The 17,591-nt window shown below is 55.1% G+C and overlaps 1 protein-coding gene across 7 annotated transcripts; it reads left to right on the top strand.

Moving 5' to 3' along the window:
• Window positions 1-6,975: 6,975 nt before the first annotated feature.
• Window positions 6,976-17,421, top strand: FDXR (ferredoxin reductase). Of its 7 annotated transcripts, none has more exons than XM_033182098.1 (13): window positions 7,185-7,761; window positions 7,871-7,968; window positions 9,841-9,993; window positions 13,043-13,135; window positions 13,342-13,464; window positions 13,669-13,782; window positions 14,096-14,197; window positions 14,980-15,105; window positions 15,345-15,429; window positions 15,562-15,761; window positions 15,852-16,023; window positions 16,666-16,836; window positions 16,966-17,421. In XM_033182098.1, exons 3-13 carry the CDS (start codon window positions 9,952-9,954, stop codon window positions 17,094-17,096), a joined length of 1,359 nt encoding a protein of 452 aa, XP_033037989.1. In that variant the 5' UTR covers window positions 7,185-7,761; window positions 7,871-7,968; window positions 9,841-9,951; the 3' UTR covers window positions 17,097-17,421. The 7 variants fall into 7 exon arrangements, with proteins under 7 accessions (XP_033037987.1, XP_033037985.1, XP_033037986.1 ...); XM_033182097.1 differs by having other exon boundaries at window positions 13,040-13,135; XM_033182096.1 differs by lacking the exons at window positions 7,185-7,761; window positions 9,841-9,993 and adding an exon at window positions 6,976-7,135 and having other exon boundaries at window positions 14,998-15,105.
• The last annotated feature ends 170 nt before the right edge of the window (window positions 17,422-17,591 follow it).

Genomic DNA, 17,591 nt, shown 5'->3' with positions numbered 1-17,591 from the left:
TACATGATTCAGAATTCAAAAAGTATCAGAAGAGGTCTTTGTCCTGCCCCTTTCTGCAGATGTCCATTTCCTCCTGGAAGATGATGGCTACAGGTTATCAGTCTTTTCTAAGTTCTTCTCTAATATTTTCCTCTTTTTTTTTGAGACAGGGTTTCATTGTGTTGCCCAGGTTGGAGTGCAGTGGTATGATCTCAGCTCACTGCAACCTCCACCTCGTGGGTTCCAGCGATGTTCTGAGGTATCAGCCTCCCAAGTAGCTGGGACTACAGGCATGCACCACCATACCCTGCTAATTTTTGTATTTTTAGTAGGGGTTTCCCCATGTTGGCCAGACTGGCCTTGAACTCTTGACCTCAAGTGATCTGCCCACCTTGGCCACCTAAAGTGTTGGGATTACACCTGTATTCCTAGCACTTTGGGAGGCTGAGGTGGGTGGATCACATGAACCAGGAGTTCGAGACCAGCCTGGCCAACATGGTGAAACCCTGTCTCTGCTAAAAATACAAAAATTAGCCAGGCGTGGTGGTGGGCACCTGTAGTCCCAGCTACTTGGGAGGCTGGGGCAGGAAAACCCGGGAGACGGAGTTTGCCATGAGCCGAGAACGCATGAGGTGGAGGTTCACCACTGCACTCAAGCCTGGGCAACAGAGCGAGACTCCGTCTCAAAACAAAAAAATAAAATAAATGATCTTTTTCAGCAGGACCATCCATTTTCCAACTAACTCAGCAGCATGTAGTCATCTGCCACCGCCCTCAGGAAGTGTGCGAGTGCTGGGCGTGGAGCCTGGTGCAGTGAGCTCTCTGCGGGGTGTTCCACTCTCTTTACCTGGCTTGCAGCGACTGGTATTGAGAAACTTTTCACGTCGTTCCAGAAACAGGCAGCACCTTCAATAAAATTAGCCACATCTTCTGTCCTAGAAAAAATATTGGAAAAGGCTTATATCTGCATACATTTTCATGTATCTGCTTAAGAAACACCTTAGCATGGCTTTTGCATTCCAGACTGATGGCTCTTCCAGGAGTCAGAGCACGTGCTGCTGCTCCGAGTGGCTTCGGAGAATCCCACTGGGGATCCATGCTGGAGAAGAGTCATCTCTAGGGAGAAGCTCTCGGCCCCCATCAGGGCACCGCTCGCACGTTGTGGACTGTTCAGGGGATGATGTCCCTGCACTCTCAGACCACTCCTGCAGCCCCTCCTGGCTGCTGCTCCAGGCTCAGAGTGCTCAGTGTTATGAAGGAGCAGATGTTTCTAAGAGAAACACACACAAAATCATTGCATCAGATGCCGGGATCATCACCTGCAGTGCCTCCAATCACGACAGCCTCTGAGACTCGTTGCCTGGGCAGTCACTGGCAGATTGGCACTCCAGGGGTCCAGCCTCCCACCCCCAAATGCTTTGCAGAGCCTCGCCAAACGGATGCGATTGTATTGACTGGCTGCCACTCCGTGGTCACAGATAACTGAGAGTTGATGGTCAAAGCTGATTAGCTGGGGCTATAAGGCAGGATAGCCCTTGACGTGCAGGGTTTGAGGAGGTGGGCGTGTTCTCCAGGCGTGCTTTTCTGGGTTTTGAGGCGTGCCTGGGGAAGGTGGTAATGGTGGCTGTGCATTCTGGTCAGTCGGGACCTCAGCAACTTCATCTCAGGACTAAAGAGCTGGGTCCTTCCCCTTGCTCCATCCTTGGTAGGACTAAGGGGAGGTGACAAGGTGAGTGAGGAGGGATACTGTGCAGGGGCCACCTGGGAGACAGCAGGGGGGCACAGAGAGATCAGGGTCAGTTCCCTCGGCTGGGACCTCCCTGGCATTGGGACAGCCAATGGACACCCACACGGCCTTGGCCACTGTTTCCTTCAGGCTCTGCCCACCAAGGTGCCCTCTCCCCAGGGACCTCAGGGTGAGCTTGCTTTTGGCAGGCCTTCCTTGATCCTCAGCCAAAGGAACCTATGCAAGGCACTGGCTCAGCAGTTCCCCAGGCGCAGTATCAGTGAGATAAAAGTGAGTGTGTTTTGTGGGGAGGGAACTCCAGGGGAAGTGAGGGGAGAAGGTTCCTCAGGGACAGAGTTGCGGAAAGAGTATAAGTAGCAGGCAGGGGCAGTGGCTCACGCCTGTAATTCCAGCACTTTGGGAGGCCGAGGCGGGCAGATCACGAGGTCAGGAGTTCGAGACCAGCCTGGCCAACATGGTGAAACCTCGTCTTTACTAAAAATACAAAAATTTAGGCCGGGCGCGGTGGCTCAAGCCTGTAATCCCAGAACTTTGGGAGGCCGAGACGGGCGGATCACGAGGTCAGGAGATCGAGACCATCCTGGCTAACATGGTGAAACCCCGTCTCTACTAAAAAATACAAAAACTAGCCGGGCAAGGTGGCGGGCGCCTGTAGTCCCAGCTACTCGGGAGGCTGAGGCAGGAGAATGGCATAAACCTGGGAGGCAGAGCTTGCAGTGAGCTGAGATCCGGCCACTGCACTCCAGCCTGGGCGACAGTGCGAGACTCCGTCTCAAAAAAAAAAAAAAAAAAATTTAGCTGGGTGTGGTGGCGGGTGCCTGTAGTCCCAGCTACTGGGGAGGCTGAGGCAGGAGAATCGCTTGAACCTGGGAGGTGGAGGTTGCAGTGAGCCGAGATTCCACCATTGCACTCCAGCCTGGGTGACAGAGTAAGACTCCATGTCAAAAAAAAAAAAAAAAAAAAAAGAATAAATAGCTTTGAATGTGACCTTGGCTAGTTCAAACAGTTTGCTTTGTTCTGTGATGTTCAGAAGTGGTGAACCTGGGGATCATCCACTGGGAGAGAGAAGAACTTGTGGGAGGGGGCTGGGGTTGGAGGGGGTTCTGGGAACAGGGTCTGGAGGACAGATGGCCTCACAGAGGAATGGGAGGAGGGTGGGGTGCAGATAGAAGAGCCTGAAGTCAGGGCTGGGCGGGGCTGTGGAAGGATGGTCTGCAGCCTGGGAATGAGGTGGGAATATAAGGGAACTGCCAATGCCAGGCAGAAGAAGAGGCCAAGGTGCTGGGGGACACCACTGAGATTCAGCCTACAGTGGGTAGTATTGAGAGGGTCAGGAGCTGCCCCAGCTGGGGGCTGGACTGGGAGGGTGCCAGGAAGTGCCCAGGTGGAGGCTGAGGGAGAGACAGAGGAGGCCAGACCCATTAGTTGAAAACAGGGTCTCTCACCTTGGCACCATTGACCTTTTTTTTTTTTTTTTTTTTAATGGAGACGAAGTCTTGCGCTGTTGTGCAGGCTGGAGTGCAGTGGCGTGATCTCAGCTCACTGCAACTTCCGCCTCCCGGGTTCAAGCGATTCTCGACCTCCCGAGTAGCTGGGACTACAGGCACCTGCCGCCATGCCCGGCTAATTTTTTGTTATTTTAGTAGAGACGGAGTTTCACCATGTTGCCCAAGCTGGTCTCGAACTCCTGAGCTCAGGCAATCCGCCCACCTCGATCTCCCAAAGTGTTAGGATTACAGGCATGAGCCACTGTGCCCGGTCACTACTGACATTTTATCTGGCCAATTCTGTGTTGTTGGGGGCTGTCCTGTGCATTATAGGACGTTTAGCAGCATCACTGGTTTCTACCTAGTAGATGCTGGGAGCTCAAGTTGTGACAATCAAAAATGTCTCCAGACATTGCCAAGTCAACCCAGTTGAGAACATGCAAGTCATTCTCTGAGCACGTAATTGCCTTGTTTTTCAGTGAAGGCCTTGGATGGGGTGAAAGGCGTGCTGACCCTGCTGATGAGACAAACTGCCGGCAAATGGGAGCCTGTGGGATGGGCAGAGGGGTCTGGCTACAGGCACAGGCATTCCCTGAGACCCGTTCCGTTGGAGAGCCCCTCTGTGGTGTGGCCTTAGGCAGCTGCAGAGAGGCCACTGATTCCTTTAGGTGCACTCCCCACTCATCTCCACCACACCTTCCTTTACCAAAGACCGCAGCTCCTTCACACGCCCTTTTCCACAGCTACAGGCTCTCACTAGTTCCTCAACAGTCTGAAACAGCTCCCTCCAGGCTTGTGGTAGTAGCGGCTTCCAGCTGTTGCTAGCCTGGGGTGCTTCTCCATTCCCTTCACCCTGCTCACACCTCTGTATACAAACTCCTTCATTAAACTGTCCTCAATCACCCTTTTGAGTGTGCCATCTGTTCCGTGCTAGAAGGCTGACTGATAGACTGGAATTTTGGATCCAGGCAGCCCTCTTGGCACGAGGCAGGCTTGGCGGCTCCCCAGCCCACCGCTTTGCTATATGTTATTGCTGCTCCTTGGAAATGCATTAGCAGCTTAGAAATGGCCTTGAGGTCTAGGGGTGTAATTAATCAAACTGCTAATTCTCCATCTGAGAAATGCAGTGGCAGAAAAGGCCCCAGTTGCACAGTCCTGGCTCATAATTAAAACTATCCAAATATATAACCAATGACTCATTGTTATTGATCTGGACTTGACTGGGGTATGATCAGCAGCTGCAGGCCCTGGTGCCAGATCTGGCTGTACCACGGGTATCCTGGGAACAAGTCACTCGATTGCTTTGAGGCTCCATTTTCTGTTTCGCTTAGGATGTGGGCTGGGAATTTCTGGGGCCTGAGAGGTGAGGGAGGAGACAGGAGTGAATGAAGTCTATCCAGGTCTCTGCAGAGACCTAAGGCCTAATCTATAGAGACATATGGGAGGTCATAATACATATGGATGATGATGATAATAACTAATGTTTATCTAGCATTTATGGAAGTGGTCTTTAGCTACATCACCTGATTTTAATGTCTACAACAAATTGCCACTGTTCGTATTTCCCCTGAATGTTACAGATGGTGAGAAAAAGTCCTGGAGAGATTAAATTTCTCAACGTCATATAGCTAGTAAGCAGAGGACGAGCGATTCAAACCCAGTGTTGTCTGACTCTAGAATCCATCCTCTTCACCACCAGATATACCGCCTCTAAATGGGGAGCCCTACATACACTTTCGATTGTATGAACTTCCATTATGTGCCAGCCAGTGTGTGAAGCCCGGGGATACAAGAGCTAATGAGACTGGGTCCCCATCTTCATGGAGCTTAGTCTAGTGCAGGGGTGGTCAAACTCTGTAAAGGACCAGATAGTAAATATCTGGGGCTTTGCGAACCATATGATCTCTGTTACAATTACTCAATTGTGCCATCAAAGCACAAATACAGCCATAGACAATATGTAAAGAAGCATGGATGTCTTCCAATAAAAAGTTTTATTCAAACTGAAGTCTGAATTTTATGTAATTTTTACGTGTCACACGATTTTATTTTTACCATTAAAAATGTCAAAACCAGCTGGGTGCAGTGGCTCACTCCTGTAATCCTGGCACTTTGCAAGGCCGAGGTGGGAGGATCGCTTTGAGCTCAGGAGTTTGAGACCAGCCTGGGCGACATGGCAAAATCCCATTTTCACAAAAAATGCAAAAATGAACCAGGCGTGGTGGCAGGCACCTGTGGTCCCAGCCACTCCGGAGGCTGAGGCCTGAGGCTTGCTTAAGCCAGGAAGCAGAGGTTGCAGTGAGCCGAGACGGCACCACTGCACTCCAGCCTGGGTGACAGAGCGGGACCCTGTCTCAAAAACCAAAACCAAAACCAAAAACCCCAAAACCTTCAAAAAACCAAGAACAGTAAAAGCCATTCTTGTTGGTCATTCAAAACATGTTGGTGGACAGTATCTGGCCTGCAATCTATATGTTTGCCTACTCCTGGTCTAGTGGGACAGGCATAAAACACAGGACCTATTAGAAAGCAGTACAGTATTTACTTACCAGTGGGCGAGAGGGGAAGTGAACAGTAAGGGCACAGAGGACTACTGGGATATCGGCCATGTTTTATTTCTTGATCTGGGTGGTGGTTATATGGTTACACCTTGTGATATATTGTCAAGTTGTACACTTATGATTTGTGCAGTTTTCTGTATGTTATTCTTGAGTTTAAAATCTCATTAAAAACGACAGTGTAGTAAGTCATGATGCGGAAAGGTCGGATGCTGTGGAATGAGAAGCCTTTAACTCCTTGGAACTTGGGATGGGACGGGTCAGAGAAAAGGCTTCTCCAAGGAAGTAATGTTTAACAAGAAGGCCCATGGGGAAAAGGAAGAGGGATTAGCTTTATTGTGTCCGTTGTAACTACGGATCCTGTTCTTATTTAAAAAAATATTTTGGTCATAGACTTGTTGCATTAATTTTGACCTTTTAAAACGTTGCAGTATTATATTTATCTTGATTACTGAGTGTTTTGGAGCCCCCTTAAATTCTGAACCCGAGGAGAGTACCTCAACCCTGGTCCGGGCACGGCTGCACGGGGGTCGGAGGCTCTGTCCTTAGTCCCATAGGTAAGCCACTGCCACGCCCCCCTTTTCTTCACCTATGTAACGGGAAAGGAGGTGAGGTGGGACGAACTTTCCAGGGTTTAATATTCTCCCTGGCCCGACAAAGACAGGGATTTGAGGGATTACCTGGGCACAACAGGGTCGTAGAATGGTCGAAGAATGAAGCTGCTGGGTTCCGCGCGGGAACTCCCTTGCTCCGGACTTCCGCACGGATTATTTCCCAAAGGCGGGAAGGCTCGCTTGGAGCCGGACTAATGATTGGCTGGAACGAAGTCACGCGGGAGGATTCGCTATCAAATGGCAAGGGCGTATGCGTCATCAGCGAGCGACGAGCGACTCCCCGAGAGGGGCGTGGCTAAGTAAAATAGGCTCCTTTCTAATTGGTTATTTCCTTGGGGAAGGACTGAAACAGCGATGGGATTCGCTCTCTTCTAGGCTTCCGGGATTGGGGGGAAGGTGAGGCTTGGGGAGAAATGTATTAAATCGCGTATACCCCGGATGCTCTGAGGGGCGGGGCTTCTACGGTGGGGCGTAGTAAAGGGCGGGTCTCTCTTTTGGGGGCGGGGTTCTCTCGGCGGTAGGGGTGGAGCCGCAACGCTCTGCTTTCCCGGAGCGCGGGGGGCGGGGTTTAGGGGCGGGGCCTGGCTTGTGGGCGGGCCCGGGCAGGGGCAGGCTTGCACTGCGGGGCAGTAGCCAGGACAAGATCCGCTTGCAGGTTGCTGTTCCCAGCCATGGCTTCGCGCTGCTGGCGCTGGTGGGGCTGGTCGGCGTGGCCTCGGACCCGGCCGCCTCCCGCCGGGAGCACCCCGAGTAGGAGCAGGGCGCTTTTGGGGCTGGATGGGAGGGCGGGGAGGCCTGCGAGCGCTGAGTAGGGGTCGGAGCCGAACTGGGGAAGGGCTGGAGAAGGGTGAGACTGAAGGAGTGTCTTCCTGCTAGCGAGATCGCGGTAGCGTACGGCAGTGGGCGGAGATCTGTGCGTGAGATGTAAGGCTTCTAGGGTGAGAGAGGAGGTCAAGAAAGGTGTAAAGGAGAGACTTTGAGATCCACAGGTGTGAGACGGGGTGAATGGGGAGTGATACGGAGGTCTGTGGGGCGAGAGGCGAAGTCTGAGTCGAAACAGGGATCTGTAGGAATAAGATGGGTCTATATGGGCAGTGTAGCGTTTTGTGGAGAGAGAGAGGGGTTAGAGGAGGGAGGACACTGTGGGGAGACCCACGGGGGCGAGATTGGGATGATGTGGAGGCCGTTGGAAGGATGTGGGATTCTAGCCGATTGGATAGGGAATGAAGTGTTATTGGGCAGGCCATTGGCAGTGGTGTAGTAGGTTCATGGGTGAGATGTGAGGCTCTGGATGAACACACAGCCTTTGGGGGTTCAGATGAAGTAAGAGACCCTCAAATGCCACAGCCTTGAGGAACAAGAGAAGGAGGATGCAGGTGAGGGTGAAGCTTGGGAAGTTCCAGCTTCTGTTGGATATTCAGGTTGGTTTGGGACTGGGGAGAGAAGCTAATTTTGACCTTTTCCTTCTCCTCTGCCTGGCCCCAGACTTCCACCACCATTTATCCACACAGGAGAAGACCCTTCAGATCTGTGTGGTGGGCAGTGGCCCTGCTGGCTTTTACACAGCCCAACACCTGCTAAAGGTAAACCACTTACTCATAGTCCATCATTCACCTGCTGCTCCAGTCCTAAGGGCAAGGCTCACCCTCTTTGGGTTTTAAGAGCACTCCTGGATGCCTGATGGGGAAGGGGCTCCCAGCCATCTGGCCTGGATACTTCCCACTTGCTTCCTCACCTACACCTGAGGCTCCCCTCCCCTCATGTCCTCAGTGTGAGAGAGGGATAAAACACACATTGGTGGTGAGTGGTCAGTGGCAGGTAGTCAGCTTTGCCTCCCTGGCCAAGCACTCCAGGGGGTTTATGTAGACCTGCAAAAAGACTTTGTTCTCCTTTATCTTCCCTCTTTTCTCCTCTGTCTTCACTCTGTCCCAAACATCCTGCATCTTGAGGCTACCCACCTCCTCCGCTTTCTGTAACTTTACCTGCCTTGCCATGCCCTCCTCACCCATAGCTCCAGTCCTCCATGCCATTCTGTTATTTCAGCCTGCCCTCTGCCCCTCTCCCTTTCCCTGTGAAGGCCAGGATCTCAAGGCTTTCAGTGTCTGCCTTGGCAGGAAGGGCCCCAAGCCAAGTCTACAGGTTATACTTGAGACTCCACATCAGACTTGGGGACAGAGTAGAGAAGGGATACCCAGGTTAACTGAGACATGAGATAATTGCCTAGCTTTGGAGAGGCTTGGAGTGTCCGTGGAGACAGGAGAAAGGATGAATATCTTAATTATACACACACACACACACACATGAAATGCAGGGTGACCAACTGGCCTGGATTGCCCAGGACAAGGGACTTCAGCGCTAGCTGAAGGTTCTTGGGAAACCGGGATGAGCTGATCACTCTGCTGAAAAGTGAGCCATGCATGCTTCCCAGGCAACACAGCTGAAAGAGCTAATTACAATAACGTGGGCAGCGTGCGCCGAGGCAGGTGGGGTCAATCAGAAACTGTTTCCTGGGTCGGAAGCCCAGGTGGCTCATGCCTGTAATCCCAGCACTTTGGGAGGCCGAGGCAGGTGGGTCACGTGAGGTCAGGAGTTTGAGACAAGCCTGGCCAACATGGTGAAACCCCCATCTCTACTAAAAATACAAAATTTGGTCACGTGTGGTGGCACATGTGTATAGTCCCAGGTACTTAGGAGGCTGAGTCTGGAGAATCGCTTGAACCCAGGAGGTGGAGGTGACATTGAGCCACCTCCAGCCTGGGCGACAGAGAAAGACCCTGTCTCAAAAAAAAAGAGAGAGAGAGTGCATTTGAGCTGCATTGAAGCAGACCAAGGGCTTTGGCGAGGGCCTCCCACATGTGGGGAGTCATCCTGGAATGCAAGGCCATGGGCACGCTGCCATGTGGGAGGGAGGACAGCCTGGGCTCTGGGATGGAAATCAGGGAGCACAGAGGGGCTGGAGAGGCTCTGAAGGGCTTCGTATAAGGGACATTTTGTTAGCTGAGCCTGAAATTTTGGAAGTGGGGAGAGTAAGCCTTCCAGGCAGTGCTCTTTTTTTTTTTTTTTGAGATGGAGTCTGGCTCTGTCACCCAGGCTGGAGTTCAGTGGCACAATCTCAGCTCACTTCAACCTCCACCTCCCAGGTTCAAGCGATTCTCCTGCCTCAGCCTCCTGAGTAACAGGGTTACAGGCGCACACCACCACATCCAGCTAATTTTTGTATTTTTAGTTGAGACCGGGTTTCACCATGTTGATCAGGCTGGTTTTGAACTCCTGACCTTGGCCTCCCAAAGTGCTGAGATTACAGGTGTGAGTCCCCGCGCCGGCCAGGCAGTGTTCTTGGCACGAGTGTACTCAGCTGGCAGACACGTGCATGCTTTCCTTGTGGAATGGGATGGGGAGGGGCTCAGGCCAGTTACAACCCTTGTTCTGATCCTTGGGCTGATCTTTGCCCACAGGGAGCTCCAAGCTACTGGCTGTGCTCCTAAGACAGGACCACGTGCAGCACGTTTGGGACAGTGGCACTTAGCTTGAGTCAGGCACTGAGCACAGCATCTCGTAGCATCCTCATGACAACCTGCAAAGCAGGTGTCATGCCTCTTGCATCACAGGTAAGGATGCTAGGGCTGAGTGAGGTTGTCCAAGCTTCCACTGCGGAGCAGGGACGGCACTGGGATCTGAGCGAAGGCAGCTCCATGTGAGGCCATCCATGTTCGTCCATTCAGTAACCATTTACTGGACGTAACACGTTCTGGGCACAGGCTTCACTGGGAACATGGGGATGAGCAGGACAGACGTCCCTGTGCTCGAGGACCTGACATTCGAATGTCGGGGGGACAGGCAGATAATTTACAAGGTATTTTGGGGCTCTGACGGCTGTGAGCACAGAGACTGGGGTGCGCGGAGGGGGTCCGTGCCCAGTCTGGAGGAAGAGATGTCCCAATTGCAGTCTGAAGGACAGTAGATGTCAGGTTGGGGGACAATGGCAGGAGTGTCCCAGGCACAGAAAACTGTGTGAACAAAGAGGAAGAGAATGGCCCTCTGGAGAAAGGGCAAGTTCTGGAAGGTGTGTGTGGAGTAAGGAATGAGGAGGTGAGAGCCGAGGCTGAGAGGTAGGTAGGACCCAGATCCTGGGAGGCTTGGAAGCCACTGACCAGGCTCTGGAGGCAGGTTTCGCTGGGAGGTGTCCACAGCTGCCTCCTCTTCCCCCATCAGAGTCTCCTGGGACATCTTATCAAACTACACATTTCTGGGCCTAGCTCGGACCTAATCACACTCTGTGGCTGGGCCCAAGAGTCAGCAATGTTAAACACTCTGAAGGATTCCTGTGCCCACTGCTGTAGGTGGTTGGCTTCACTGGAGAGTTTTCAGGGTGCTGATTTCCTTCAGGATGCCCCTCTGCCTGCAGGGTAGGTCCAGGCAGGGCTGGTGGCCAGAGAGCAGTGGGGAGCTGCTGGGGTGGTAGTGAGGAAGAGGACTGGGAGGATAGGGGATTGATGGGATCAGGTGGGGGGTCAGGGAGGAGCCCCAAGTTCCAGCTTGGGCCCTGAGTGGATGGGGTCGAGGGAACAGGAGTAGAAGGGGAGAGGTTTGGGGCAAGGGGACTTGGCTAGAATCTGGATGGATTTGAGATGTCTGGGGTGGGACATCCAGGGGTTTCAGGTTTGGAGCTTGGGAAGATGTCTCAGCAGGAGAGAGAGAGTAGAAAGTCATCAGCAAGTTAAAGGGAATTTGGGGTTGCAGGAGGGAGTGGGTTAAATCCCCAGGGAGAAGGGGGGGGGCCACATCAGAAGAACCTCAGAGAATGTCCTTGTTAGCGGGGAGCAGCTAGAGGGATGGGAGGGAGGGAGGGAGGAAGGAAGGAAAGCTGGAAGATGAGGTTAGCCACGGGAGATAAGGGGTAAGAATATCCGGCAGACTTTGTTCCGGAGGTGGCCCTGGAGAGGACATCGTGACCCAGAGTGAAGGATCCGTCACAGGAAAGAATGGAAGATAAGGATAGAGAGGTCGGTTGGGTGAGGTGTTGACCTCCAGGCCGAGCAGTTTGAACTTTATGCTGTGGCACTGGGCCCCAGCAAAGATTTTTGAGCAAGGCAGTGACATACAACAACAGAATAGTAATGATAGCTCCCTCCTTGATTGAACACTCAGAGTAGGTTGCACCCCGGGCTGCCTGATTACTCATTTAACCTTGAGCAGGACGTCACAGGGCTCTTCTTTTGGACAGAGAAGAAACTTTCCCCAGGCCATAAGCCAGCTAGTGCTGGAGCTGGGATTGGCACCCAAGGCTACCTGTTTGACTCCAAGTTGGGAGCGCTTTGTGGGTACAACATCGTGGGACTTGAGGGAGGTGGTTTGGGTAGCCCCCTGTGGCTGGCCTGGGATGGAGAGAGGCAGGAGGTGGGGGAGGGTGGACTTGGGCGCAGGCAGGGGAGTGGAGGGGAAGAGGGGATTTGGGCAAAGATGAGGAGGTGGGTGGGAGCCTTTGTTGTGGGTGGGGAGACTGATGGGTAGGGGCTTATTTGCCTTGAGTCCCAGTGAAGCTGGAGGTGTCATAGTGGGAACCTATGATAGGATGGGGGGCTGAGCGTGTCAGCCATAGCACCCCTAACTGCTTTACTGCTAACTGGCCTGTGGCCCAGAGTCCCACCACCCTGACCTCCTGGTGCTTCCCAGCAGCTGTGAGAGGGAGCTGTCATCCGTCCTAGTGTGCAGAGGGGGAGACTGAGACCTGGGGAGGCCCTGGGACTTGCTGGGATCATGTGGCTGGTTGGTGGCAGAGCCAGACCAGACTTGCCTGCTGGACCCCTGACCCTGTGCCTTCCACATGGTCTATCAAGGTGCCCCGGGAAGGCGGTCAGTGCAGAATCACTGCCTGAGACTGTCTTTCTAAGACTGAGAGCAGGCCCATTTCCACCTCTCTTCCCCATGAATCCCCAGCTGTGCCCCCTCCCTGTCCTGCTGCTCCCCTTTTCCCAGAGCATGGTCCTGGGCACTAGAGCTAAGGCACCTGTGAATTTGGAGGGTGGCCCTCAGGTCCTCAGACTGGCTGGGACCTGAGGGTCCCAAGTGTCGAAGGGTTGGAGGCCAGGGCTGTGGGTTGTGCTTGACCTGAGAAGATAAAGAAGCCGCCCTGATACAATTCCAGTTGGGGAAAGCCACAGCCTCCTCAGCTGGCCGCATTTCTCCCCATCTCCAAGGGCTGGCCGTCTCCTTTTTTCTTTTCTTTTTTTTTGGAGACAGAGTCTTGCTCTGTCACCCAGGCTGGAGAGCAGTTGCGCGATCTTGGTTCACTGCAAACTCTGCCTCCCAGGTTCAAGTGATTCTCCTGCCTCGGCCTCCTGAGTAGCTGGGATTACAGGTGCCCACTACCATGCCCAGCTAATTTTTATATTTTTAGTAGAGACGGGGTTTCACCGTGTTGATCAGGCCGGTCTCAAATTCCTGACCTCAGGTGATCCGCCCACCTCAGCCTCCCAAAGTGCTGGGCTGACAGGCGCAAGCTGCCATGAGGAGTGAGTGCTCTTTTTCCTTGCAGAGGGTGGAAACCTTGTGTTCTCAGCGCAGAGTCCTGAACTCTCCTGCTCTATCTGGGGGAGGGGAGGACCTGGGGGTCCCAGCCTCTCTCAGCCCCACCAGCTGCCACCCTGTTCCCAGCAGCACCCCCAGGCCCATGTGGACATCTACGAGAAGCAGCCCGTGCCCTTTGGCCTGGTGCGCTTTGGCGTGGCGCCTGATCACCCCGAGGTGAAGGTGGGTCTCTGTGGGCCTGGAGGCTGGGGTTTGGAGGCTTTGGTCAAGATGAGGAGGGCAGGGAGGCTCCCTGGCTGGATGACAGGACTTCATGCCGTCTGTGCCGATGCCACCCAGCTTCCGTCCTGGGGACACAGAGTGGTGCAGACGTGGACCCTGGAGCTACCTCACCCTCTAACCCCTCCCATTCCCGGGGGACCTGGCAGAATGTCATCAACACATTTACCCAGACGGCCCACTCTGGCCGCTGTGCCTTCTGGGGCAACGTGGAGGTGGGCAGGGACGTGACGGTGCCGGAGCTGCGGGAGGCCTACCATGCTGTGGTGCTGGTGAGTGCAGCCAGGCCCTAGGTCGGGGAGGCAGGGGCTGCAGAAGGGGACTGGTGGCTGGGGGTGGAAGGCAGCAGGGGTGAGGCCAGGATGCAAGCTGCTGAGGAGAAGCTGGAAGGAGGCCACTGGGAGCCTGGGGGGCTGCCCAGCCCATCAGTGCTAGTGTTGAGGGCTGTGGGTCTTGGGCCTGCCATCTTTCATCAGAGCTACGGGGCAGAGGACCATCGGGCCCTGGAAATTCCTGGTGAGGAGCTGCCAGGTGTGTGCTCCGCCCGGGCCTTTGTGGGCTGGTACAACGGGCTTCCTGAGAACCGGGAGGTGAGTTTGGGAAGCATGTCTGCTGCCTCTTCCTCCTCCCCGCCCCTCAGCCTTTTAATGCCAGACCCGGGGAAAGAGGGAGCTGCCATCCAGTGGTGAGATGTGACAACATGCTGACTGAGGCGGGAGGCCAGCTGTGGAGGACCTTGGGGGAGAGCTGGGTCCAGGTAGGGGAGGAGGGACCAGAGTCGTGGACTTTACCGGTGTGGAGAAGCCCCAGGGCACAGTGGGGACCAGGCGTGAGGCACCTGCAGACTGAGATGAGCTGAGTGGAGCAAGGCTGGGGGACCCTATCAAGACCTTTCCCCTCCAGCTGGAGCCAGACTTGAGCGGTGACACAGCCGTGATTCTGGGGCAGGGGAACGTGGCTCTGGATGTGGCCCGCATCCTACTAACCCCACCTGAGCACCTGGAGGTGAGTGTTAGGCCGGGGCTGGGTGGGGTGGAGGTGGAGTCACCCTGAGGAGAGTGCCCTTATCTGCAGGGTTCAGGCCTCACCTCTCCAAGCTGGACTCAGTGCCTCTGTTTCCCCGTGGTGCCCAGGCAGAGGCCCTCTGAAGGGCAGTGCCATGAGCTTCCTCTTCTAGCATTTTCCCTTCACTTTCTGCCTCCAGCTAAGTGGTGTTTTTCTCTTATTCTTCAGTATGCCACAGGACCCTTGCTCACACCATCCCCTGCTTGGATCATCCCCACTCACCTCCCACCAGTTAACAGCTAAAGTTCACCTTTGAGATCTTGGCTCAGTTGTCCTTTCCACCAGAACTTCCCTGAATTGGTCCACTCCCCCATCATGCCTCCTCCCATAACCCCATCTGCTTCTGTTTCACAGCCTGTTATCGCCACGGCAATTTTACACACATTGATAAGTATTTGATGAGTATCTCCCCAGCAGATCAGAAGCTCTGTGAGGGCCTGCTCCTTGTCTCTTTTGCTCACCATTGACCACCCCTGCTCCTCCAAGCTCTTCACATGGAGGGGAGCACATGGTAGAGGCCCAGTAAATACTTGTTGAATGACCGTGTGGGTGGGCCTGGTGTGCTGTTAGTTGGAGCCATTTGCAGAATTGGCAGCGATGCTCCATCTGGCCACCAGGGGGGAGCAGTGGTGCAATTTTGGGCCGCCAGCCTTCTGGCCCACGGTGGGGACATGACCAGACGGAGAGTGCCCTTTCCTGGGTCAGTGTCTGATGACTCCAAGGTCTTCCTTTTGTGCCAGAGAACGGACATCACGAAGGCAGCCCTGGGTGTACTGAGGCAGAGTCGAGTGAAGACAGTGTGGCTAGTGGGCCGCCGTGGACCCCTGCAAGTGGCCTTCACCATTAAGGTGCTGGGGCCAGAGTGGGAGGAGCCAGGGTTCCAAGTGGAGGGGGCCTCTCCTTAAGGAGTAGGGGTGGGGCAGAGCCCCTGGGAGTAGCTGCTGCCTGGGATGGAAGAAGGGGAGCAGCCAGGGCCCCGGGGGCCCTGTGCCTTCAGGGAGGAGGGGAGGTCTCTGCTGCCTGGGCTGGACCCTGGGGCGGGCTGAGGTGGACTCTGTCCTCCCCTTTCCCTGCCCCCACCTTCAAGGAGCTTCGGGAGATGATTCAGTTACCGGGAGCGCGGCCCATTTTGGATCCTGCAGATTTCTTGGGCCTCCAGGACAAGATCAAGGGTGAGGGACCCTGGCCTGGCCCCCCACATACTAGGGGGAGGGTGGCCTAGGTCAGACAGGGACTGGGGAAGGGTGTGCAGGGAGAGGGCTGGGGCCCAGGGACAGCCTGGAGACATTCTACGTTGCCAACAGAGGTCCCCCGCCCGAGGAAGCGGCTGACGGAACTGCTGCTTCGAACGGCCACAGAGAAGCCAGAGCCGGAGGAGGCTGCCCGCCGGGCATCAGCCTCCCGTGCCTGGGGCCTCCGCTTTTTCCGAAGCCCCCAGCAGGTGCTGCCCTCACCAGATGGGCGGCGGGCAGCAGGTGTCCGCCTGGCAGTCACTAGACTGGAGGTGAGTCTCCTATTTCCCAAAGACACCTCGTTCCCAGGCCTCTGCCCCCCCAGCACCCCAGCCTGGTGTTGCCCGCACTCTCCCCAACAGGGTGTCGGTGAGGCCACCCGTGCAGTGCCCACGGGAGACATGGAAGACCTCCCTTGTGGGCTGGTGCTCAGCAGCGTTGGGTATAAGAGCCGCCCTGTCGACCCAAGCGTGCCCTTTGACTCCAAGCTTGGGGTCATCCCCAATGTGGAGGGCCGGGTTATGGATGTGCCAGGTGAGAGGGTGTGAGGAGGCTGGGTGCTGAATTATGGTGAGAGGCCGAGAAGCTGGTGTCTCCTGGGGCCACACGTTCATTCATCTAGCAACATGCACTGAGAAGCTTCTGTAGAGCAGGCCCTCTCCAGGACCCAATACCACCCTCCTCTTGGCCCTGAGAGAAGTTCCAGTCTAGCTAGGACATATGGGTCATATGTCGGGTCATTAAGTCATTCAACAGACATTGACTGAGGTCTGTTCTGGGCTAGGCCCTGTGCTTAGTGCTGGGATTAGAGATTAATAAGGCAACCTGTGTCCTCAGGGAGCTTCCAGCTTTACTAAGGGCCCACATACCTATCTAGTGATTAATTCACTTGGTAAACATTTACCAAGGGCCTACTGAAACTGCAGGGGAGCAAGCCTCAGCTCCTAAGCTTAGGGATCCCCTCATCTATAGAGAAACAGGTGTAAGGGGGTCTGGTAAAAACAGGGCGAGAAGAATCCAGGGCAGTGGACCAGTGGCCACAGCGGGCTCAGCCGACAGTCTGCCGAGAGGCGTGGGGTGTCTGTGTGCGTGCACATGGTATAGATTGTGGGCACAGGATGGCCAGAGTGGTATCCAGCCACCTCCCTTCCTTCCCCTTTTGTTACCCCCTCTCAGGCCTCTACTGCAGCGGCTGGGTGAAGAGAGGACCTACAGGTGTCATAGCCACAACCATGACTGACAGCTTCCTCACTGGCCAGATGTTGCTGCAGGACCTGAAGGCTGGGCTGCTCCCCTCGGGCCCCAGGCCTGGCTACGCAGCCATCCAGGCCCTGCTCAGCGGCCGAGGTCTGGGCCCCGATGCTGAGGTCCTGGGAGGTGGGGTGGGTGGTCCTTCTCTGGGGCCTCACTCTTTGGGAGGGGGTTGTTCTGGGAGGGGTGAAGGAGGAGGTGTTGACAATCTCTCCTCTGCTTCAGGGGTCCGGCCAGTCTCTTTCTCAGACTGGGAGAAGCTGGATGCTGAGGAGGTAGCCCGGGGCCAGGGCACAGGGAAGCCCAGGGAGAAGCTGGTGGATCCTCAAGAGATGCTGCGCCTGCTGGGGCACTGAGCCCAGCCCCAGCCCCAGCCCCTGCCCCTGGCAGGGAAGGGATGAGTGCTGGGAGGGGAAGGGCTCCATCCATCTGAGTGGGACTTTGCAACCTCTGCTGATCCCAGCCGGCTGTGGCTTGGAGGCTTGGCTGCTATTCCAGCGTCTCCTCCATCCTAGGGAAGGTCGCCCTTGCGCCCAAGAGTTTAGCTTTCAGCAACCGAGGTAACCTTAGGGACAGGTGGAGGTACGGGCCGACCTAACTCCTTACCCACCTCTCTACTGCTGGACTGTGGAGGGTCACCAGGTTGGGAACATGCTGGAAATAAAACAGCTGCAACCAAGAGCCATGGTTAATGGGGGACTTTTTTTGGAAGGGTTGGGGTCGGGGGTCACCTTCTGGCCATTGCTCCCCTACCGTCACCAGGTGGCGCTGCAGAGACGGCTCCCTGCTCTGGGGCCTTTCGGGGGCTTGATGGGGCTCGGCAGCCAGGCCTGGCATAGACACCTTTCCTT

This window comes from Trachypithecus francoisi, unplaced genomic scaffold (assembly GCF_009764315.1).
Source record: "Trachypithecus francoisi isolate TF-2019V2 unplaced genomic scaffold, Tfra_2.0 Lachesis_group20, whole genome shotgun sequence".
Taxonomy (NCBI): Eukaryota; Metazoa; Chordata; class Mammalia; order Primates; family Cercopithecidae; genus Trachypithecus; species Trachypithecus francoisi.
This window is presented reverse-complemented; position numbering and strand designations above follow the sequence as displayed.

What these genes read in the sequence shown, in the direction of transcription:
- FDXR (XM_033182093.1), top strand. Translation starts at nt 7,057, where the DNA reads ATGGCTTCGCGCTGCTGGCGCTGGTGGGGCTGGTCGGCGTGGCCTCGG. An exon ending in CCCCACCTGAGCACCTGGAG is followed by an intron (nt 14,198 to 14,979) that starts GTGAGTGTTAGG and finishes GATGACTCCAAG; the next exon opens with GTCTTCCTTTTGTGCCAGAG. An exon ending in TGGCAGTCACTAGACTGGAG is followed by an intron (nt 15,762 to 15,851) that starts GTGAGTCTCCTA and finishes TCTCCCCAACAG; the next exon opens with GGTGTCGGTGAGGCCACCCG.